This window comes from Vanacampus margaritifer, chromosome 6 (assembly GCF_051991255.1).
Source record: "Vanacampus margaritifer isolate UIUO_Vmar chromosome 6, RoL_Vmar_1.0, whole genome shotgun sequence".
NCBI classification, from domain to species: domain Eukaryota; kingdom Metazoa; phylum Chordata; class Actinopteri; order Syngnathiformes; family Syngnathidae; genus Vanacampus; species Vanacampus margaritifer.
In genome coordinates, this window is record NC_135437.1 from 17,016,744 (window position 1) to 17,040,732 (window position 23,989).

Sequence of the window (23,989 nt, forward strand, 5' to 3'; positions counted from 1 at the left end):
ACCCCCAGAGGACTATAGTGGAACATCATCATCATTGTTGAAGTGGAGTTATTCATCAACGTGGTAAAAACAAATATATATTTAAAAAAAAAAAAACATATCAGCCATACTTATTAGTAAGTGTGTTAATGTGTGTAGATCTTTTGGATGTCGAAGTTGGCTCTAACTCTTACAAGTTTTGCTCTGTCCAACCAATGAGATGACAGAAAAATGCTTAAGAAATCTGATTGGTTAAAGAAACAGTCCCATTTGATAATATAGTTTAAATAACATCACGAAGCACTACTGATTCTGAAGGTTATGGGATGGGCAGATTAGATGGATTAACAAATAAATATATTAATAAAATTCTAATATCAGAGTTAATGTAAATGTTGTTTAGTGCTTCTGATAGTATTTCGGCCAAAAGTGTCCTTGCTGGCCCTGCTATTGTACTCTTAACATACAGCAAATTTTACTAGTGTAACATGTAGGCTGCACAGTGGTGGGTAATCAAGGTCCAGAAAGTAAAATCTCTGCCACAGTTTGGCTATAGCCACAGGTGCTTCTACTCAACTAAAGCCAAACTGTGGCAGGGTTTTTACTTTCTCGACCTGAATTACCCACCTCTGAGAACATATGAATGATTTACAAAACAGAATGGAAACACTTGACCGTGTTGTTTTATTGTAAATTGTAATACGTGTACATTTGTCTTGGATATAGAGGTCAACAAAATTATAATAACTAACTTCTGCTGGCCTCTAAGTGCAATGTTTGGTCTGACAGTTGCATGCGGTAACAGACAGGACAGTGTGGTGGCTGCGGGTTCCATTGGCACACAGGACGGGAACGCTGACTGGCTCTGTCTCCGTGGCGACGCAACACACACACTCCTGCTCCACCGCAGCCCTCTGCAGGGAGTACATGGACTTACTGCGACATTTACCCTGACACACACAGAGACAGAGAGGATCAAATGATGAGACAGTTAGTTTTGGGGATGTTTGCTGGATCGTCAAATTAATGTGCGACTGTGTGTCCCCTTACCTCACAATAGTGCAATTCAATCTCCTGCTCTGATTGGCAGTCGTCCACTTTGACATAGTTGAGTGTTCCTGCCGTCCTCCGGCATTCTGACTCTGTACCTTCTCACGAACACGTGTACACACTACTTTAATTAAAAACAGACTTGCAACAAATGAAATAACTAATAATAGCGCTACTCACACATCTCACAGCATGTTGTTCCAATCTGGCTCACAGTCCCCTGAGAATTAAGAGTTCCGTCAGTAAAAACAGTGCTGAAGCTTGTGTGTGAATATGTATGGGCAGGAGGGTTGCATGAGGCACCCGCACCCCGTGTTGGAGGCACGATTGGCGGTTGAAAGGCGGGCAGGTGGTCGTACGGATCTGCAGGGCCAGGTCTCCTTCGCTGTTGACGCCGCAAGCGTACTGATTGCAGCCGTCCTCCTTTGTGGTGTTCACCTGGAAATATAGTATAGTATAGTATAGTCACGTTCAGGCGGAAAACTCCTTTGTGCAAATAAGGTCAATTTCCTTTTAGTTATTTTTTGAAATTAAAGTACTTGAAAAAAAAAAAAGAAGCTTATAGCATGGGTAAAAATACATAACACTGTGATGTATGTGTGTAAATACCTGCAGAATTATTTGCCTCCCATCAGGCATTTTTAAAAAGCATGTAGTGGCAACACAGCGACCACAGCAAGCACCTTCCACTTTCTGCTCTGTGTATCCCTGTGGTGAACAATACACTTTAGTTCATGCGCATACACATACTAACAGAACAGACCTTCACTTTACAAATTAAATACAACATATAAAACATAAGAAATACCATGGGACAAGGAGCACAGGTGGTTCTCCTGCAGGAGAGCCGATGTTTCTTGATGAGGCCGCCCTCTATGATGCACTCGCATCGTGTGCACACGTCTGCCATCAACATCTCTCCTGCCTATGCATGTAAAAAAAAAAAAATATTTTTTAATCACAATATTTGTATACATTTCTCATTATATGTCCCTTTTAATATCAAAGTGATATCAGTCATCATTAAAAAAAAAAAGATTGCTTACTCCAATGAGCGTGTGGTTCAGGACACAAACATCTAAAGGAGCTGTGATGGAGAAATACATTATCATCAACTGTACTGTCAGGTCAAGCCAACATGAGCTGGTATAAATACGACCTCTGCTGGAAAGACACTGAAACTGCATATGCAAATATGTGTGGGATTTACGGATTAATTAATACATCAGTTTAAAAATATGGCATTAGCATTCATCGCTCACAAATTTTCACTATTTGCAACTAGGCTTGGTCCCTTACTCCTGCCAATAGCAACAGTTCACTTTACATAAGGACTAGAAGTGTTTTTAATACAAATTATCACCTGTAATTGTGACTATGTCACCCTGTGTTCGCCTTTCACACAATTAGCCAAGCTAGTAGCGTTGTATGTGACGTTTACCACAATGGCAGCGGGGGCAGCAGTCCAGCGTATCGCAGCGTAACTCGGAGCCCAGCGGGCAGGACGGCGTTTCCATTGCGGAGCAGCTGATGTTAGTAGAAGAGGTGAACACCTCGTCCTTCACCCTCACACACTTGAACATGACACATTTGTCGCGAGAAGATTGCCACTGCTCTCCAATCTACAAACACAAATTGAATACATTTAATTTGGCAGAATTGGTGTCTTAATTATTAAGAGCAGTGTGAGTTCTAAACCTGTCTAAGAGTTCCTCCAATCAGTGCGTCCCCTCGCATTTCACCATCTGACTCCACACAACTCGTTGCTCTGCACTTTCCGCAGCATTCTCCACTGGACAGTGTGTATGTTGAACCCTGTGATGTATATGTACAATTGCTCATTTACCCAAAAAAAAAAACAGTCTAAATCAATAGAAATAGTTGTTTATTGATTTTGGTAACAGACAGAATGTCATTCAAATAGATTATTTTGTCTGTCTCACCAGTGGGCAGTTCCGTTGGCACACTGGCGTCGAACAGTGAGCAATGTGCAGTGACGTGTCCTTGTCCTGTAATTGGCTGCAGCTGCACTTCTCGCATCCCTCATCCCACTTGCTGCCCACCGCGTGGACCACGTCCCCCACAACACACACCTGTTGGATGAGCATATTTAAAAATGTAATCCAAAAACATTAGGACAAGATCCATTTGTCCATCCTTTTTCTAGCCTGTCGTAGTTGATTTCGGGCGAGAGGCGGGGTACTCCCTGGACGGATTAATTAGTAATTAAATGAGTAAACCCAAACGTTTTCTTAACAATAACTATGTTGTATGCGACCCTATTAGTCCAAACTATTCGTCTTCTGATCAATATTCCATTTGTGGAATATGAATTAAGAAGAAAAATCCACGCGTTTTTATCCATCTCAAGCGGCGGCCATTTTGTTACTTGCTGTAGAGTGAAAATGACATTAGAGTTGCTCAGGTAACAACCAATCATGGTTTACCTGTTTTCTGAGTTTGGTCATGTGACGTTCCAAAGCTGAGCCGTGATTGGTTGTTAGCTGAGCCTTGAGCAACTGTGATGTAATTTCCAGTCAACAGCAAATTACAAAATGGATTTTGTTGTATTATTCATATTTAACGCAATATTAATCAGAATACTGTTTAGACTAATTTGGCTTGACTTCCTCTTTAACAAATGTATTAGACCAGTACCTATAGTGTAAAGTTTATGCCAGAGCTGCCCCAAATGAACAGCATGATTATTAGTAGTCATTTTTTAATGTTTCTGTTTAATATATATATAACTCCAAATTTGTGTATAAATAAGAGAACAGAGAAAAACATTTACTTTGTCCGGCAGGCAGCTTATCTCAGTGCAGCCGCAGTCGTCCGTCTTGGAGGCCGTGATGAAGCCCGCCGGACAAGTGCGAGTGACGTTTTGGCAGCTACACGAGCACTCAAACACATCGCAGCACTTTGTCTTTTTGACCGTCAATTGGCGATGGCCTCCACACACTGGGGTAGGAATAAGAGCGCATTCCTCCTTCTTGCAAACTGGGTGGTGGAAAAGAGATGAAGCCATGTGAGAGTCATGTCAGGTGTGTGATTTCAGGGTACGGTGGATGAGATTGTGCCTTACCGCACTCGTGTATGGCTCGACACTCTCCTGGGTTCTGCAGAGCCAGCGCCTCACCATCCTCACAGCGGGGCGCCTCGGGAACGTCACAACTTGACAGATCACACACTGAAAAGTCACAGAGGGAGAAAATGAGCTACATGGACACTGAAGTCTCAGGTAAAAAACTAAAAGTGTTAACGGAGTCATATTCTGGCTTTTTCATAATTTAACCAGTTGCAGATATCTGATTAACGTGTGGATTTTCTAAAAATCAAAATACCCCAAAGATCAAGAATTACAGAATATGTGCTGCTTCTTTTTTTACAGCAGTGGTTGTTGTCAAAAGGCTATATGTTGTTAAAATGCTTTAAATACATCGTGAAAGTAAAAAGTTGGTTACCATTCACTTAAACTCGTGAATGGGGGCGCTTTTAAATCAAGGGGATTATTTTACAGTAAAATGGAATTCAACCTTAAACATTTGTTGCCAATAATATGTTATATGTGACCTCACTATTCTAAACATGACATTCTGATATATATTACATTTTTGGAATATAAGTTAAGAAGCCGTTCCAGACGTTTTTATCCATCTCAGGTGGCGGCCATTTTGCCATTAGCTGTCAACTGAAGATGACATCAATGTTGCTTAGGTCTCAGGTAAGTGGCCATTTTGCCACTTGCTGTCGACTGAAGATGACATCAATGCTGCTCAGTTACCTGAGACCTGAGCAACATTGATGTCATCTGCAGTTGACAGCTAGTGGCAAAATAGCCTCCACCTGAGATGGATAAAGACGACTGGATTTTGCTTCTTAACTCATACTCCACTAATGGAATATTAAACAAAATAACTTATTTAGACTAGTGGGGCTGCATAGAACATATTATTGGCAAAACATTTTCTGGGGGGTATACTTGCCTTTTAACTCATTTGCTCCCAAATATGTATACATACATTCTATTTTAAATGTTTTAAGTGTCCCAAAGATGTATTTATACTTTTTTTATTTATTTTTTTATGTTTTTTTTATGCTAGAGCATACAGAAAGAAGGCTTTGATGCAGCCTCTGAACTGCAGAGAACGGGTGAAGCAATGGTAGTAATAACAAAAACGACCAGCAGGTGGGAGCAGAGTATAAGAGATCAACCAGCAATCAAACAAGCTCATTTACCCACAGTTTTAAAAAGATTTGTGAATAATGATAAATGATAATGATAGCTATATTCTAATGCTAATTGCTGCAACCTGGGAGTGAATGAGTTAGCATTATTTTATACATACCACATTCATACTCTGGGCAGCACTTGGATTCTGTCTTCTCCTTCAGCACCTCACAGGATCCGCACACCGGTGCTACACCCCCCAAAAAAAATCTGTTATAGTGAGTGGCTGTCATAAGAAACGTTAAATAAAAGTTAAATAGAGCATACTCGCCTTTCACGTCGTTGCACGGTCGAGCGGTGCAGTTGATGTGTTGTCGGTCCAAACACAAGCAAATCAAACACGGGTTGTCATCTGGTACCCAAGTCTGCAGATACTGCGCACGCACAACACAAGTACACACACACGCTTGTGTTAAATTACAAACACTGGCGGTACAATCCAAAACAGTTTTGGAGAGCCATTGAACTTGCCAGACGTTTGACCAACACTTCTCTAACTGATCCTGGTTGAATTCATTTCATTTTGCCTTATTGTCTAACCTGATATGCACGTCCACGACGGTCCACACACTGCTTGCACTTCTCTGGCGACACACACACTCCCTGATGCAGAACCGTCCCACTCGGACAGAAACAGCCCTCAGTGGGTGTGTCTGTGCATGACGACCCGTTAACCGTGGCAACCGACCAGTCACCCCGCAGTGGCTGTGCGCTGTCACAGTCCTCTACGCAGCCCGTGCGGCACGCGTGGTATTCCATGGTGGCGGGGCACTGTCGGGCTGCAAGGGGCGGAGTTTAGGTGGAAGTTTGAAATGGAACGAGAGAATTTCTCTAGAAATTGTGTGTGAATGCTGAGGAGCTGACTTTAACTGAAATGCTGAAGAATTATGTGAAATGCTGGGAATGTGAATTTTTTAAAATACTGAGTTATAGTACTTCTAGAATGATTGAATGAAAATTTATGAGCTCAATAAGAATTCAACATGTTGCACTGTAAATGTAATCTTTCTAATAAGAATTGCTCACAGTGCTAAGAGCATGAAAGCAGATGTCCCGAATAAGCTGAACAATAGGAATTTGGAATGTTTTAAATTGGTTGAGAAATGAGAATAGAGTAGGTAAACGTAACATCTTCCTGAATTTGGGACTTTTAGTGTGGAAAAAAAGAGTTCCCACAATGTCATGAATGAAATGAATATTTTTTTTAAGCTGCAAGGATTTGAAGCGGTGGATGGATGTAGAAAGATTAGGTATAAATTGTCTTTTTGCACCAATTTAGGGAATTTTGTCTTGGAAAATGAAGACATGCGAAAAATGGAACTACAGGTGTACACGCAGTAATGAGCTAAATATTTTTTAATTGGAATAGTTTGAATTGGTTAAAAAATGTGGAATGGAAAATAGTTTTTAAAATTCTGCATTAATTTGAGGATTTTGTATTGAACAATGTGGAATACTGTACTAAAAAGTGGGAGATTGAGGTATGTGAAAAATAGTTTCCAATATGTCACGAATGAGCTGAACATTTTGAAATTGGAAGGGTTTGAATCGGTAGAGAAATGTGTACATTTGTAAAATGTATATATTGTGCAATTGAATAAATTGAGAATTATGGAAAGATGAGTTAAATCAGAAAATTTCTTCATTAAGTTAAATTAGATTTTTTTTGTTGTTGAAAAAGATGGAAAACTGGAAATTTTGCAAATAATAATAAAAAAAAGGTGTCCATTGAACTCAATGAGCACTGGAATTTTTTGAATTGGTTGAAATATGTGGAAGGATTAAGCTAAAACAATTCTACCATTTCTACTTTAATTTAGGAGTTCTGTCATGGAAAATATATAATACTGAAAAACTGAGAATGCTTAAAAAAAAAACAAGTACCATGGATATCACGGATAAGCTGAACATTGGAAGTTGTCATGGTTTGAGTAATAATTGATGTAGAGAAAGATTGAAGGTGATTAGGCCTATATTAATTTGGGGCCACAATGTAAAATTGATGCCTAAATGTTTTGATGAGCGGAATATTTTGACGTGGACTAAACCAGTTGACAAAAGTCTTAGAAAAACAAGAAAGTGGCGGAATATCTATAAATTCCACACATCAGACTTACGGCATATATGGGGGCTTCTCCAGTCTATACACACACCCCTCTGTCTACACAGGAGTGCGTATGCAGAAATGAGCTCGCACACGTCCGACTCCTCGCACGCCAGCTCCTCGCATTTGGTGAGGAACATCAGGACAGGGATGTGCGCGTGACAGGCCTCAAACACCTGCGAGCGCAGGGCCTGGCATCCCATGGCTGCCCCGGAGGCGCACACTACCTTACTTCTGGGCACGCACACACCCCTGTCACCGGCTGTCGTCCAGTCGGAGATGAAGGTCATCTGGTTGGAGGTTGGGCTGCCGTTACGCAAGGACAGAACGTTGACGGATTCATCCCCGCAGGCGCCTGCGAAGGACGATATGGGGAAAAGACGACATCACATCAGCGCCAAGGAAGGTCATATGCAAGGTTTGAACCCAGAACCTCTTGCCTGTGAGGCATATGTGTTATCTACTACACTGGCGTTACCACAGAGTCCAGCAGTGTGGCCGCTGATGCTGGTATTGAGCAACGTTATGGTGAACTCGTTGCTCTGCGGTGTGAACGTCAAAACGTAGCCGTGGTCAGTCTTGAGCTGCAGCATCACTCCTCCGTATCGCACCAGCTCCAGACCTGCTTGCCTCCATGGTAGCGAAACCTCCTCTTGTCCAATTAACGCCTGCACAAATTGTGTAAAAAAATATTTTTTTCTCTCACAGTGCCGCATACATAAAAAATCGACTTACCGTCATATCATCCTTCAGTAGGAGTTTACGGGACCCGTGCGTCACCTCGATGGCTTTCATGCAGACGTGGCTGTACTGTGCCGGGTCCTGACAGGGCCCGTTGTGGAGCGTGACCTCCGAACCTTCGCTGACAGTGAGGAGGGTGTAGGAGCACAGGCCCTCTGCGTCCAGCCTGAGTGGCAAGCTGTCAAATCTCACCACGTGATTGGTGGAGCTGCCCATGCAAATGCCTGTCAACATCCACATGCGCAGGCAGCAGGAAGAGAGCCAGGGATATGAGGTTAGAAATAAACTCAATAGTGCATTCTAAATGCAATCTTATTGTTTACATAATACAGAGGTGCAAATCAGAACAAGCGTAATCCTATGGGTGTACGTACACGGGCATTCCCAATGGCAGCTGCAAGCCTCTTGGACTTTCACGGGCAGCATGTTGTTCCTACACGCCGGCGGCTCCAGTCTATCACAGCTGACTTTGTGGTTCTGCATGGTTACGGCACCGCTGGGATGGCACAGCACCGAATGGCAGCCGTCCTCCAGTAGCCACGACTCTCCAGGCTAAGTTGGAAACCCCCCCGAAACATTTATCATCGTAGAGTTATGCACCGCTTTTTGTTGTTGTTGTTGTTGTTACTGTGCCTGCGACTCACTTTCCTCTCTGCGCCACTGTCATCAACGCACACTCCTGGCGGACTAGCTGTGAGCCAAAGCAAATCACAGCTAACAACTACCGTCATAATCACTGATATTATAAAAACGACAACAATGCTGCCACGACTTAAGTTATTATCGGCTGTGTCCAAGTGTATGCGAGGACAGGCACCTCTGCAGATTCTTTCTGCGTAACTGCGGTCCAACGTCAGCAGCATCCGTAACTGATCCATATTCTTTAAGTACAAGATGTTGTCCTGTTTGTGGCCCACAGTGGCCAGCTCGTTCTGGTTGTAGTCTGGACCCACGCCGATGGGCAACACCGACACACCTTGGGGACAAGGCAATCCAAGCAATGGAGTATATGAGAGGTACGAATAGTTGACGCAGGGGTTCTCAAAAGTTTTGGGGCTCGGGAACATTTTTTTCCCCAAGGACTCCATAATACCAACATCAATTAAACATACTGACTACATGTACCCCTAAATTCCATTAAAATGTTTTTTGTAATCAATCAAAAAGTTGATGTTACAGAAACACACTGGTATTTTTGAGGAGGCAGAAAAAAAAATCATATTTACAAAAACAAATACAGCACATCATTTGTCAGGATTTTTCAAGATAACATTAAAATATGATATTAAAGCAAAAGAAAATCATCAACAACAAAATATCTCTTTACCCTCTCAAAAATAGAACAACATTTGCAAGGATCCAAAGAGCCTATTTTGAGAATTACCACTCTAATAAAGGAACTGTGTTACTTGCCTGCTGCCAGTGCCTCATTTGCTGCTTCTTGGACCTGATCAGTTGACTTGTCAGTCACTATCATCACCACAGCCTTGACCACGCCGACTCTCCCTCCTTTAATGGCCGCTCGGACGGCGTACCGCAGCACCGAGCCTGTGCCGGAGACACAGCGTGAGCTCCAATGAGTCAATGATGTGTGCGCTTTATATGTTTTTGTATCCCAAACCGAGTGCAGGGGCCGCTGTTCTCCTTCTGGGAATGTTGTCCACCAAGTTGAGGAGGTGCGGCTTGATCTGTTGACCCCCCCAGGGGAATTCCATGGTGATGGTGTCGCCGTACTGTATCACACTCACTTGAGTGCCATTTGGACCTGCACGCAGACGAAACGGGAAAATATGAATATACATTTTCATTTCTTGAAGAACTAGGGCCTGATTTCCTAAACACAAACATGATTGCTCATGCTACTGAAGTGTGAATTTGAGTGTGAAAGGTTATTTGTTTATATTTGCCCTGTGATTGGCTGGAAAAAAATCAAGGGTTTAACCTGCCTCTTGCCCAAAGTCAAATAAGCTCCAACTCAACCACAATCCAATTGAGGACAAGCACTATAGCAAATGGATGGATGAATCTCTTAACAATGTGTCTTCCAGTCTTTTTTCAACCTACCTACATCCGCTGTGTTGATGAAGGCTTTCACAAAAGTCTTCATGTCATCAAACTGCTCTCCAGACTTAAGCAGGAAAAGCACGTCCACGGGTGTCGTACAAGGCACTGTGGGAACATGATAGAAAACTGTATATTCACATCAATACCGGTGGCGGTAAATTACATTGATTGAACCCTCGTCATTTTACCAATCACCAGTTGCAATCACCTACTCGTAATTTTTAGTAGTTTATGGTACATTTATGGTTAAAACTATTGGCAGTTATAAACATTTTTAGAGGGGCGTCTATTCCAGTTTTCCGGTGCTATTCACGATATCCATATCTACTTTTAGGGATGTAACGATAATGGCAATGTTGTGATATTGCGATATTAAAAGTGCAGCAATATCATCGTCGTCAAGTCATGATATTAAAAGCAGCACATTAAAAAGGCAAGGTTGTATTCCATTTGTGCAGTTCTAGCACCCTCTGGTGGTTAATTTATTAGTGCAGTTAAATTTTTATTAGGAATGTTTTGGCCATTGCGGCGGTTATCACTCCCATAGATCAGTCATACCAGCAAATATTTTTTAACATCTCCATAAAAAAAAACATTACTTTTGGACCACCAAACACAACATTCTGAACTACGTAGACTATGATCCTATGCGCCACTGAGTCAATAGGAGCATATGACATGGCCAAACCTATTTCTCCATCACTGCTGTTATTATGCACAAAAACACAATATGAGCTTTTCATTTTTTATATATATATATATATATTTACAATATCGTGAGTTTTTTTACACATCATGAGCTTTTTTTTTATATTGCCAAGCTCCCCACAATATCGTGATAATTATCGTATCATTAGGTTCATATCAGGATATTTATCGTATTGTGATGTTTGGTTATCAGTACATCAATATTTACTATATATCTACAGTAATGAAGGTTCACTGTGCATGTAAACTGATGGCAGCGTGCTGCCTTTACCTGTAGGCGGGAGGCTGGCGAGCGTTGGGTGGACCACGGGTACCAGGGTGGGAAAGCGCGGCGTGACTGTGGTGCGTGTGATATTGACAACACGATGGACTAGTTTGTTGAGATGCATGTAGTCCTCCACCATCATCGGACGCTGCGGCGAGCTGAAGGGGAACAAGTCCACCTCCCGCACTTTGGAGCCGACCCCAATGGGATACACGTGTGTTTGGGTAGTTGTGGACGGCGGTCGCGTCACCGTGTCTGTAGGCGGGTTCTCCGTCACCAGGAAGACCAGCTGGGGAGGGGCGGGACCGCGTGAAGGCGGGACGGTGGCAGTGTCCTGGTAGATAGTTGCCACGGCAGCGCCGGTGTTTGTCTTGCTTCCACCCCGCCAACGAATCTCTCTGAGACGTTGTAGCAGGAGCATCCTCTGGTACCTCAGATCCCAGCGGCGGATTTCCACAGTCACCGTGACTGAGTACTGGATCACCGTGATGCGGATGTACTCCTCCTTTTCAGACATCTGTGTGACAACTTCCTCCAGGAACAGGAGGGATTTGTTAAAGTTGGCCTCCCCCACTGAATCAGAGCCTTCAATGATGAACGTCACTTCCTTGGTTGGCGGTAGAGAAGAGGGCGGTGTGGTGGTGATTGGAGACAGGACAGAAGGGATGGTAGAAGTGGTGGTGAGGTGTTTAGTAGGGATTGTTTCTGGTCGAGGAGAACGAGTCGTGGTGGTCGTGCTGGACTTTGGCTCTAGCCCCAAAGTGCAAAGATAGTCGGTTAATTCTAAAAGGCGATCAGGCAGCTCGGCCGTGCTACTCAGCACGTAGGCCCTGTTATCCTTGTTGGCCTTTGTGATGTCATTAATCTGCCCCATGTTCACACCGGGACCGAGGGCCACGGTCAGCGTGGTGATGCTCTTCCTCCGGAGCATGTTGATGAACGGGCGCATGGGCCGAGGGTTGGTGCTGGCCGTCAGGATGACGGCGACGCGGCCGGCGTGCTCTCGTTTGTTCTTGTCATAGATGTTGTAAGAGAGATATTTAATGGCCTCGTCCAAAAAGGCGGCGTCACCTCCGGTGTAGTGCAGCTCGTGCACGGTCTTCTTAAACAGCCACTTCTGAACCTGCACGCAAAGTAAAAGAGTGGGAGGAGCACACAATTGTCAGCTGGAATAATTTGAGTGAATGGATTTAGTCTGGAATAATTAAAGTTAAAAGGAGGTGAAGCTGTAATTTTACAATGATATCAAATATCAGCAACAAATTGGCAGCAATTTAAATTTTAAGGTGAGGTCTAACCTCTAATTATACGTTCTATGCAGCCCCACTAGTATAAATACGGTATTTTGGTTAATATTGCATCAGTGGAATATGAGTTAAGCAACAAAATCCAGCAGTTTTTATCGTTATCAAAAGGCGGCCATTTTGCCACTTGCTATCGAGCGAAAATGACATCTTAGTTGCTCAGGTAACAACCAATCACAGCTCAGCTTCAGAAAACAGGTGAGCTGTGATTGGTCGTTCCACAAATGTAATATTAATCAGAATGGAGTGTTTAGATTAGTGAGTTGACATATAATTATCACGAAATGTTTGCGGTTGACTTTCAAACCTTTAAAGATGACATATGGAAAAATGACTTTTTTTAAGCTTGTTTACAAATAAGCCCTGATGTACCTACCCTCCCACCTAGCAAATGTGAAATTAAACAACCAGATAAACATTTTGTTAGATTTCCCAAAATTGTGTCTGTGCTGGAGCTAGGGATGCTACATTGAGGCTAATTTACATAATACTGCCCCCACATGGAGTTTCACAGTCCATAACTCGGCAGGTAAGATGGGTGAAGTTCTGACACTTTCAAGCAACAGCTGCACTGTCTGAAACATTATCAAGTCAAAATCCAAAGGTAAGCAGAGCAGCATTGAGTTTTGTTGCATTAGCTTCTGATAAGCAGCACATATGTACGACGAATAGTACGATATGAAGTGCTGCCTCATTGAGTGAAAATATAATCCCATGGTCTACCAACCTGTAAATTATACGTTTTGACTCCGGAGTAGTAAAGCAGCACTGCGGCTCGAGTGTGAGCGGAGCCCAAGCGGAAGCGCTCCACCACTCCCACTATAAACTCTTTGGTGGTCTGAAACTCGGTTTCGCTCAAGGCGGTAGAGCCATCCAGCAGGAAAACCAGATCCATAGCGCGATCGCACGTGCCCTCGGGCATCATGGTGGTCATGGGCATGGTTGTAAAAGTGACGGAGGCAAGGGTTGGTGCGGCGGTGGACAAAGTGGTGCAAGCCTCGCAGGTTAGCGTGTTGTTTTCGCAGTGACTTGGGAATAAATCATAAAGAAAACAAAAAAATAAATCATGGTTTGTAAATGAATTAATAGTAAAGCTCAACATTGAACTTTACGTCGGTACACTCATCTCATTTGGATTATTTTTTTGGAGCACCAGAGTAGCTACTCTTACCATATTTTGCAGTGGGCGGGGTCATGGCGACTGATGATGACTTTGTTGCCATGGGAGATTCTTTGACCCTCATGGATGCATACCTGACAGTGAGTGGGCTCAACACACTTCATGGCCACCTCATCCAACAGTTGACCTAAGAACATTGTGAACAACGAGACACAATTTAAAACAGTTCTGAAATGTCAAAATTTGTGTGTTAAATTTAGAGTTAATTTAAAGTTCCTTTGCGAATAATGACCGCCCCTTACTTGTACACATCCATGCCTAAATTTAGCAGTGATACATTTAATAATAATAATGCATGTATTTGTGGAGACTGGGGTTATGTTTTTTTTTTCAATTTTAAAAATGTGCAGATTTTCACAAGTTACTTCTTGTTAAATATTAGATAGCTCTTAATATGAAAAGAAAAATGCACAAAACTTTCAGCGTCTTACAAATGCAATTATGCCATCTAGTGGCAGAAAAATTACCTTTTTAATTTTAACTAAATTTTATGAATTATTATGAAATTAATGAATTAATGACTAAAAGATGCAGCCATATTGCTATTAGTTTAACACTTTTTTTTTTAAATTTCTATGTTAACAAGGGTATGAAAACTTTAATTTTTTTCTTGTACATTTTATTGTACATTTAGAACAGATATGAAAGTTGTGATTAATCGTGAGTTAACTATTGAAGTCATGTGATTAATTACAAATTAAAAAAATAATAATCGCCTGACACTTTTAGTCTCAATAAAAGGTCTCTGACATTCATTCACCAAAAATAACTTAACATCCATTTATAACACTCTGGATTAAATTATTTTGTTTGGGGGAGTGGTTTTAACTCTTTCAAATGATCCATTGCTAACCCTGTTCTACAGAGGTCAATGAGTTTTTATTGTGTGAAATGACAAAATCAAGTCAAATTTATGTAAAGGGGCCTACATCTAAGAATACGTCTGAAAAAAAAAATAATATAAAAATAAAAATAAGAATACTTAATATAGATAATTTTACTGAATTTTACAGACACTGTGATGTCACAATTTGTCAAATTTCAAAATGTCTCCCTTAGGATGTTTAATTTATGGTATGGGAATGTGTTAGATACCTGGTGGACAGTAAGCATGACATCCTTCCACGCATGTGAGGGTGCATTGGAGGGGATCAGGGTGCTGGCAGGTGACGGGACAGGCAGGGCCACAAGTGTTGTACCTCCACTGGCATAGCTCCTCCCCTGTAGCCAGACTCTTCGGGTTCAACTCCTCACAGCTCATCGCTATGGAGACGAAAGGTTTTACTCTCATTTTGGCTGCTGCATTAAATCATTTGTTTGGATACACATCCTATAAAGCAGCGGTGCGTCAACCACAGGCCCATTTTATACAGGACTGTACAGAGAAATGTGCCAAAGAAAGTCACTTCCATTTCTAATCTATCTGTGCGAAAGGGGATTTATTTTTTTTTTTTAAATAATGCCCACCAAAACAAAATTACTGGACTGGCTCACATTAATTACAACAACAACTTTCTAAAATCCCGGTCCATATAAGTAATACAAATCTCACGTGAAACCGGTTTGTGATGCAAAAAAGGTCGGGGACCACTGCCATAAAGGACCAAAGCGGTAGTCTTCACACTCACGGCAAAGCTCATTGGATCTCCAGTTGACAGATACACCCGTTTGTGAACAAGCTTGAGCGTAGGCTGCAATGACATCACAAAAACAAGCACAGTCGCCCACTGAGGGACATGTGCATGCCGCTTCCACGCACATCTCTACATATGGCTCTGCATCCACCTATAAAGAGATATATAAAAAGAAGAAACAACACTGACCACTTACTACTGTATGTACTGTATTAGGGATGTAACGTGATATGTCGATATTAAAATTGCCTCAATATATCGTCGTCATGTCCTGATATTAAAAGCAGCGCATCTGCTGAAAAAGTCAGGTTGATTTACATTCGTGCAGTTATAACACCCTCTGGTGGCTATTTTTTTAGTGCAGTTTAATTTTCACAAGACATCTTTTGGCCCTTGTATGTTTAAAATTCACAGATGGAGGGGCATGTAATATGCTTTTGAACCGAGTCAATATGTGGAGGAACTCAATGTGTGTTTGCATTAGCAAGTAAGTGCCACAATAGAACGTGTTATTAGAGAATGGAGGCTGTTTATATGCATTGCTGTAATGTACAAAAGCACAATATTGTGTTTTTTTTAGCATGAGCACATTCTTTTTTTTACAATATTGTGACCTTTTTTTTTCTTATATTTGCAAATTATTATTTATTTATTATTTATTATTATTATTAATTTTTGGGGGGATTATGTCAGAGGGTACCAGCTAGTGCAAAAACTCCTGTTGGAATCACTATTTATTATTATTACTCTGCTTTTTAAGGGCCTCAACAGCGCCAGAAACGAAATTACAAAGAAATGAACGCCCTTTACCAGTTTCGCCAATTGACATTAAATTTGTTCGACATCTTTATCATAACAAAATGCAATAAAACTCTAAAGAATCAATGCCTAAAATTAAAAAAAGAAGTCAGCCATTTTGGTTTGAGGGGGCTATTTTGGGCAAATTCCATGGCACTTTGAGGAACTCCTACCGGGAATTTGCCCAAATGATCCTGAATCGAAAGCAGGTATAAAAAAAGAAAAGAAAAAGAAAGCAGGTATCCCAAAAAGATGGCCAAAACTAAATTGCCATGATTTTCGCCCACGGAAACTAATGTGGTTGGATTACGGTGTTAAATTGTGGACATCATTTTGAGGATTCACCATAAAAAGGGAGTATGAGGGGCCCGTTCATTGCAGCTTTAATTATTTTAAATGTTCAGGTTTTGGTAGTTTAGTTTTTTTTGGTTACATTATGGCTAGCTATGTGTGATAAAATATGGTTCTAAAAACATGAAACTCTAGCATTGGCTTTCTTTTCAGATTTCAGTGTACTTAATGTTGATGCTGTTGACTCTTTGGGTTTCTGGAGCTATATTTACCTGACTGTTGCACTCTTTAAAGAGGCGACCAGTGAGCACGCGGCATGACTGCTCAACTGTTACCAGTCGGACGATGTTGTCAGCACACGGAGCAAGTACCTGTAAGCAAAAAAATGTGGTGCAACAATCTTGTGTAAAAAATATAGAAAGTAGCCCCAAACTTAGTTTGCATAAATTACATTTTCCACTTGAATCTGAAACTGTCCTCCATAGATTTAAATGAGTTCCTAACCCTTCTCTTAGCCATATTACATACAAACATTACCTGTGTGACATCAGCACAGCTGGGAGCAACCTTCCACGAGTTCCCAAAGTGCAAAGAGTCCACCTCCAGCTGATTGTTACTGCTGACTAGGTCATTATTCACGTTCCCGTCAAAGTTACCGCACAGACCACACACCCGACTCTACACATGGGAAAATTACATAAAAAAGGCAATAGTGACAAAGAAAAAACTGTATTAGTACATGATGTATATACCCTGTATTCTGCCGATATGTGGACCAGGAGGTGTGTTCCCTTGTCCCAGCTAAGGGAAATGTGTTTCCCCAGCAGTAGGGTGTAGAATTGACCTGATCGGATGATCTCCACCTGCGCGTTGTGGGGTACTGGCGCCTTCATTTTCACCTGAATGACCAAATCATGTCAATGAAATCAAAACATAGCAAAAATGAGGACGCTGGTGTGTTTTTACGTGTTTGACTCGGTGATACATGGGTACGCTGACTTTGAATTAACAATTTGACTTTTAACTCTAACAAGTAACACCTAATGTTTGATATTTACAAATCCACTTGGAACCTAGCCTCAGCTATTGAAAAACTCCAGAAAAAAAAACAGAGCCCCGCCTAAAAGGAAATATTGTTAAGTGATACTTGACTGAGAGACGAAGCTCTTTCTATGTTGGGGAGGAGCAAATGTTAGCCACTGAAAAAAAACGCAAATATGTGAATTTGTGAACAACATTAATGGGTAGATGCTTACTGTATATAAATCTAAGCTATTATTATTGTTATAACATTTTTATTTCAAGAACAAAAATAACGATTTCCGAAAAATACCTCGCCATTTTGCATGACAATAAATCCTCCTTGATAGTAGACAGAGACAGACTTGGCACAGCGATGTCCCACAATGCCACAGGCTTCATTCTCCACAAGCACTCTGAAGGTCCCCTCTTCTCCATTACACATGTCCTGTGTGCAGTGAAGGTAAAAAGAATGGACAAAGAGATCCATATATACAGTATTTATTAGTTATTTATTTGAACTGATCTTACCTGGACCAAGACATACTGGCAGAGACCAGGAAAGGAATACTTAAGTCCATCAAAGGTGATGTAGTGGGCCTCCCCCACCGTGCGGCACACGCCGTCACAAAACTTGTCAGTGCAGCGCCACTTCCTGTTCTCGCATACGCTGCAAAATAAACAATAGGTCATGCCTATTGGTCAAACGCCAAGAAGAAGATTGTCAAAAAACTGTTTACCAAGTGTTGCAGTCAACTTGTATGCTTTGTCCTGACGCAAAAGGCTTGTTGTTATGGTAACAAGGGCACTGCTCTGGCACAATGCAACCTCCGTGGTGGCGTACCTGAAACATCAGTCAACAAGCTTGGTTTCATATCCTTGGCTCCCAGAAATTTGAGTCATCATTTTATTTGTATAGCACCTTTTACACTTAAAAAAAGCAACAAGAGTGCCTTACAGAAATAAGATAAAACAAATCCCTCCCAGCCTCCCACAGTCTCGGACACCCAATTGCTTCAGCCATATGGGCCAAATAGAGCAAGGATAAAATATAACTATACAAAGGGATATCAAACAAATTTTTGTCACAAGCCATATCTTGGTAATGGTTTACCCCAGAGGGAGTTGGTAAAAACCCAATAATGGCAAAGGTAACATCTCGGTTTAATTTGCCTGATGGGATTGAAAAAAGTTGTTCATCTCCAGGGCCAGTAATTTAAACTTCCCAGATTTATTCTGGTTTAGCTGTACAAAATTCTGTCATCCAGGACCTCATTTCTAAAGTACAATTAAAAGAATATGAATTGCATGCATGAAGCTACCACTACCTACTGTGCCGTTTGGACAGAGGCAGCCGGGGAAACAGGCAAGTGAGACACAGGGGAGGTCCGCATTTTGGCAATTTCTGGCACATTCCAGGCCTTTTTCCCCCGTGCCACATTTTGCATGGACCAGCGGAGGGTGACATGTTGTAGAGCGCCTCTCTGCAAGTACCAACACCAACAAGGAAGGGTGTCACATATAGTTCGTTGTTGAGCTTTGAGAACTTTGCCAGTGACAGTGACTTCTTCCCGTTATACGATAATCTCCTATTTCTTGTCAGCAAGAGTGACAACAGGCCATAAGGAATACTTAGTGCAGTGTGTGATACGTTTAAGTGTGTTTAAAGCATGTGTTGAGGTGGGTAAAACTACATACATTTTTTAATATGGTCACTACATCTCGATCGCGGGGTATCGCCAATCACATTATAAAAATAAATTTTAGATTTCACCTCTGGAGGGCGCCAGGTCATCATCGTAGAAGAGATCAGACAGTAAAGTGCTCATTTCTGCAGAGCTGCAGCGCATGGATCCATTCTCACAGTAACTGTAAATAAAAACATACATAAGATTTCCCCTTTAGTCAATACAAAACATTTTTAAAGTGTTCTCATTTTGTTTAGAACAAATAATGTATAGCAACATAAAATGATAGGCAAAACAATTTCAAAAATATTTACCTGTTACCATCTATAAAACAGACACACAAAAAAAATCTATAAAACAGACAACTGTGTGTCATGGGCTGGAATTTCCTAATGTTAATTATTTGCCTTGACTGAATAAAATTGCATTCGACAAAATGTCCAACATGTCACATTACGCCCACAGACCAGATGCTGTTGTGATCGGCGTAGACGTCATTGGGCTGGTACAGCTGTCCGTCATGCAGGCACGTGCACTTGTCTGCCGTCACACACTCTCCAGAGTCACTCAGGTATTTTCCCGCTGGGCAAAAACAACCTTCCTCGCACACTCTTTCCCCTCCACATCCACCCTCGGCTCCGGACAGGGAGCGGCAGGTGCGGTCGCACACGCTCCCGCAGGCCTCGTACACCTGGCCTCTGGTGCACTCCATCTCTGAGGATTGAAAGCACTGGTTAGCGTTCAGATACTTACAAAACGTTTTAGAGAAAAGCAAGTTGTGTCAAACAATACTGAAATATTGAACAGTTGGCCAAGTGTATTGTAAAGTTCAGTGGTCAATTTAAGTCCACTTTAAAAGGTTATGACCCATTTTAGGTTCATCCAGAAATTTCAAGTGCAAACCCTAACTTTTTGTGAGTAGTGTAAATAGAAATGAGGAGTGTTTTTACGGCAGAGCGAGGGAGAACGCCAGTGGAGCAGCACCCCTTTGGCGGCGCAGGCAGATGCATAGGAGGCCAGGGCGGAGCAGAGGCACTCCTCGCCGTCCACACATGAACACACGTCATAACGACAAAACCGCTGGAAAGGAGCCGGATTGACCAGGAAGTGGCACGGTCCAAAAACGTCTGACGTCATCATTGAGCAGCCTTCTTCTGCAAAACGAACTGAAGAAAGAGAACAGGGCAGATTGGAGATTACGTATACAGTAAACCACCTCTTATCACATTAATTTCTGTGATACCTACCTAAAGTAGTCGCTGAAAAAAAATGCACCTACTTGAGGCTTTAGGGCTAAGATGCCACAAGATTGAACCAAAGGGTAAAGGATGTATGTTACTCTTTGTACAATCTAAAACAGTTGGATAAAAAAAATCAACCAACCCAACTTTTTGAGTTATTTAGCCCAAAAAGTAGTGATTTGACCTCAAATTAAATTAATAAAAGAATTTTTGGGTAATTCGTTTGACCCAGATTTTGGAGTTAGTGCATTCTAAAAACAGTTGGGTCAAAAATAACCCAACTATGGTTAAAAAATAGACCGATCCTCTACTTGGGTCAATTTAACCCAACTTTGAGTCAAGAAATGGGTCTTTAAGTGTAAAACAACTCATAAATATTGGTCAGATCCTTTACTTGGGTCAAAAAATTGTTCATTTTGTATAAAACAACCCAGAAAGTTGGGTCAAACTGACCACTAAAGTGGATCGGTCCATTTTTGATCCATAATTGGGTTACTTTTGACATAACTGTTTTTAGAGTGTAGTTCTCATTACCCAATTGTTTGGTCAAAACTTAATGAAACAACTTTTTGAGTTATTTAGCCTAATAAATTGGGTCAAATTCTTTCTGGACTTGGATTCCCCAACCCTGTATATGCAGTACGTCTTGATCCCGAAAACCTGAGAATAGTAAGGGTTCACTGTCGAGTTGACGACGTGTGTGTGTTCACCTCTTTTTGGGTTGATGGCACAGGGATCGGCCGCGGCTTTGTGAGTGGACTTGCAGTCATCGTTGATTCTCCAGGACTGACCAAACGCCAGCGGGCCCGCCTCAACCAACCCGGATGTGGACAAGAAGTCATCGCCTTGGTTACCGTTGTAGTTACCGCACAGGCCGCAAGTCCGCCCTGCCCAGCGTGGGCCCAGCTATGAAAAGGTGATTAACAAGCCTTTTACATGAATCAACTCAAATGCGCCATAAGTGACTCAATGTACCTTTAAGAGCACCCGGCCCCTCCCATCCCAGTCAAGACGCAGGTTATCGCCATACTTTAGGTGCACAGAGGATTGGATAGATCTTTGGATATGCAAGCGGCCTGGAAATTGAGAAGTATTGATGGTTAAGGTTTAATTACCGCAGCATTTATATATAGAGAGATATTGGTTTGTTATAGTCATTGCACTGATTTGAATGCTTAAGCCTTGACAGAGGTCTGTGCTCTCTGAGTTCTCATATTACACTCTTGCCTGTCACAGTCTTTGAGTCACAAAAGGCAGCTGCGCCCCATCAAAATGCCGTACCGTGGTGCATTGGGGTCTGGATGTCCATTCCGTTGACAGAAACCATCCCTCCGTGCTTCAGCTTCACTGTCATGTCCTCCAGAGAAGACAGACTGAGGGTCACGGAACGCGTACACACAGCCTCCTGATCATCTGCGCACTGAAAGACAGTCCAATAATAAGCTGTCAGACATGCACGCAAAGAGTGACAGAAAGAAAATGCTGAGTTATTATCCTGTCCAAGCTGCTATGCGAGTTCTTACATAATATCTTAGCCATCATGTTTTGAAAGTTGTCCAGACCTGCTTAGGGATCTTTTGGAGGATTTACCACCAGGGTGAGATATTCTGTGGACCATTTTGTAATGCATTGAACCCTCGCTATGCACAGGAGTGAATTCCCATAGTGAATTTTTTTTGGGTGAATAATAGATGAAAAAAATCAATAATCAATATCCTATATTAAAAGCTTAAAGCCTAAATTTTCCCCAAACTAACAGATGCAAACTACATGTACAAGGGTGCTGCCGTTGTACTGTATGCACCGCTTTGTTACCCATAAAAATGACAGTCATGACTTTCCCCCATTTTACAACACATTATTACTGACTGAGTGTGTCCGTTACCTGCACATTTTCAATAATGACAGAGAAGTCCTGCTCTTCACAGTCTCTGGCCAGCAGGTACAGACACGGGCCGGTGAAAGTAAAAAATTTGTTGTCAAAGGTCTTGAAGTGGGACTGACCCACCACCAGGCATTCACCTGCAGCCACAGGAGGCAAAGGAATTGTTAGGTATATTTGCATAATGAGAAGAACTGCATCATACAGACCAATGTTTTTTGACTATTTAGTTATCACATTTAGGACCATGAGGACAGCAACAATTCTCAGTGTGATGCAGTCCACAATAATAAATCTATTGTTTATTATAGATCTTACTTAATTGCTCAATTGTACCTAATTTTGTGGCTCTATTAAGTCTGCAGATCCAAATACACAATTTCAATGTAATGCCTAGATCGGATTTATTTGGACTGACTATTTCCATGAACATTTCAAATGACACATACTGAGGTCACATATTGTTCATCTGGTCTAGGTGGACTTTTCATTTACTTTTTTTTGGGGGGGCGGCATGGGGGGAGCAATGATGATGACATGTCAAATCGGTAAAATTACCGAATGAACAATACTGAGCTCTCCAGAAAACAAAACAAAAAACGAGGGTAACATCCACCCTACTCCTCTGGCCATTTTCTGCAAATACTTTGCTTATTTAATGATTGGCATACCTCAGATGTATACAATTCCAAACTGTGCCAATTGAGAGCAAAAAATGAATTGTGCCACTTCCATGCAATGTTCATGTCACTCACCGGGGCAGCCTTCATTTGTGCATTCCCATGACCCATGTCGACACACACTATGGGTAAATAAATAAATAAATACAATATAAATGTGGCTATTAGTTCACACATTGTGCAGATGTGTACATCCACTCACCAGGTGTTGCAGTCCTGAGAGATGGTGGAGCCCGGAGGGAAGTGCCGGCCCATGTGCACGCAGGAACACTGGGACACCTCCACACAGCGTTTTCCGTCCAACACTTTACCCGCTGAAAACCACATGCAAATTCTCACACATTAAGACTAGATGCTGAGGCGGTGTGAAACCAGTAGCTGGGGGAGTTACCAGGGCATGTGCATCCATCCACACAGTCTTCCTTGCAGACCTCCTGGATGTTGAGACTATGGCAGGTTGTGGAGCAGGACTTGGTGCATTCGCTGTAGTGCATTCCAATGGGACATTTGGGGACTGTTTTCACACACATACATGTACACACACACACGCGCACTTATTTTTAGTGTGTGAAATAAAAAAGCACAAACACTTATTTTATTTTACTTTGTTACTTACTTATTTCTTTACTTACAGCCATTAGTTTTCCAGTATCTTTACTTGAGTGTGTATTTTACATACGTCATTTTACTTTGACCGCACACATGAAAAAAAGTTATTTGTACTTTCTACTCTCTACTTTATCAAAAAAGGATTACTATTTTCTTTTCAATCTCTGCAGATGATAACACAATGTAAAAAATATGTAAATAGAGAGGTGGTCTGACTGATTGAGGTCTTAGAAGGCAGATGAAAAAAAAAACCCTGTGACACCAGGAAGTTGAAAACAGCAGCACCAGGAAGGAACGTTAAACTATCACCTCAAAAATGAATTGTGGCAATTGTGCTGCCTTGTACCAGCAAAATCCCCCACCAGCATTCAAATAATTAACAGTCTAATCTGGAAAAGGAAGAAAAAAAACATACAATGTGTATGTTTTTTTTTTTTTTTTTTTTGCTGTTGCTAGTTAGCGTTTTTTACTACTCGGTTCACTGCATTAGTAAAATTCATTTTTAGTTTTGTATACCGTA

At 41.6% G+C, this 23,989-nt stretch overlaps 1 protein-coding gene across 1 annotated transcript in view; it reads right to left on the reverse strand.

Moving 5' to 3' along the window:
* Nucleotides 1-644: 644 nt before the first annotated feature.
* The window catches only part of vwf (von Willebrand factor), a 28,753-nt gene continuing 5,408 nt past the window's right edge, over nt 645-23,989 (reverse strand). Inside the window, exons 8-53 of the mRNA XM_077568123.1 lie at nt 23,252-23,374; nt 23,063-23,174; nt 22,936-22,982; nt 22,184-22,320; nt 21,580-21,718; nt 21,274-21,374; nt 21,009-21,204; nt 20,008-20,223; nt 19,525-19,771; nt 19,144-19,238; nt 18,702-18,853; nt 18,110-18,213; nt 17,901-18,039; nt 17,683-17,817; nt 17,102-17,248; nt 16,887-17,027; nt 16,622-16,720; nt 15,255-15,411; nt 14,722-14,889; nt 13,618-13,753; nt 13,174-13,474; nt 11,149-12,265; nt 10,170-10,274; nt 9,727-9,870; nt 9,519-9,653; nt 8,923-9,081; nt 8,750-8,796; nt 8,480-8,657; nt 8,100-8,329; nt 7,843-8,032; nt 7,378-7,719; nt 5,801-6,039; nt 5,532-5,634; nt 5,379-5,450; nt 4,115-4,219; nt 3,824-4,029; nt 2,973-3,122; nt 2,728-2,844; nt 2,471-2,651; nt 2,076-2,116; nt 1,838-1,954; nt 1,639-1,737; nt 1,339-1,467; nt 1,210-1,249; nt 1,030-1,127; nt 645-929 (exon numbers count right to left, since the gene is read on the reverse strand). Of these exons, the coding sequence (XP_077424249.1) occupies nt 744-929; nt 1,030-1,127; nt 1,210-1,249; nt 1,339-1,467; nt 1,639-1,737; nt 1,838-1,954; nt 2,076-2,116; nt 2,471-2,651; nt 2,728-2,844; nt 2,973-3,122; nt 3,824-4,029; nt 4,115-4,219; nt 5,379-5,450; nt 5,532-5,634; nt 5,801-6,039; nt 7,378-7,719; nt 7,843-8,032; nt 8,100-8,329; nt 8,480-8,657; nt 8,750-8,796; nt 8,923-9,081; nt 9,519-9,653; nt 9,727-9,870; nt 10,170-10,274; nt 11,149-12,265; nt 13,174-13,474; nt 13,618-13,753; nt 14,722-14,889; nt 15,255-15,411; nt 16,622-16,720; nt 16,887-17,027; nt 17,102-17,248; nt 17,683-17,817; nt 17,901-18,039; nt 18,110-18,213; nt 18,702-18,853; nt 19,144-19,238; nt 19,525-19,771; nt 20,008-20,223; nt 21,009-21,204; nt 21,274-21,374; nt 21,580-21,718; nt 22,184-22,320; nt 22,936-22,982; nt 23,063-23,174; nt 23,252-23,374 (7,622 nt within the window). The 3' untranslated portion in view covers nt 645-743. The remainder of the gene's footprint in view (nt 930-1,029; nt 1,128-1,209; nt 1,250-1,338; nt 1,468-1,638; nt 1,738-1,837; nt 1,955-2,075; nt 2,117-2,470; nt 2,652-2,727; nt 2,845-2,972; nt 3,123-3,823; nt 4,030-4,114; nt 4,220-5,378; nt 5,451-5,531; nt 5,635-5,800; nt 6,040-7,377; nt 7,720-7,842; nt 8,033-8,099; nt 8,330-8,479; nt 8,658-8,749; nt 8,797-8,922; nt 9,082-9,518; nt 9,654-9,726; nt 9,871-10,169; nt 10,275-11,148; nt 12,266-13,173; nt 13,475-13,617; nt 13,754-14,721; nt 14,890-15,254; nt 15,412-16,621; nt 16,721-16,886; nt 17,028-17,101; nt 17,249-17,682; nt 17,818-17,900; nt 18,040-18,109; nt 18,214-18,701; nt 18,854-19,143; nt 19,239-19,524; nt 19,772-20,007; nt 20,224-21,008; nt 21,205-21,273; nt 21,375-21,579; nt 21,719-22,183; nt 22,321-22,935; nt 22,983-23,062; nt 23,175-23,251; nt 23,375-23,989) is intronic.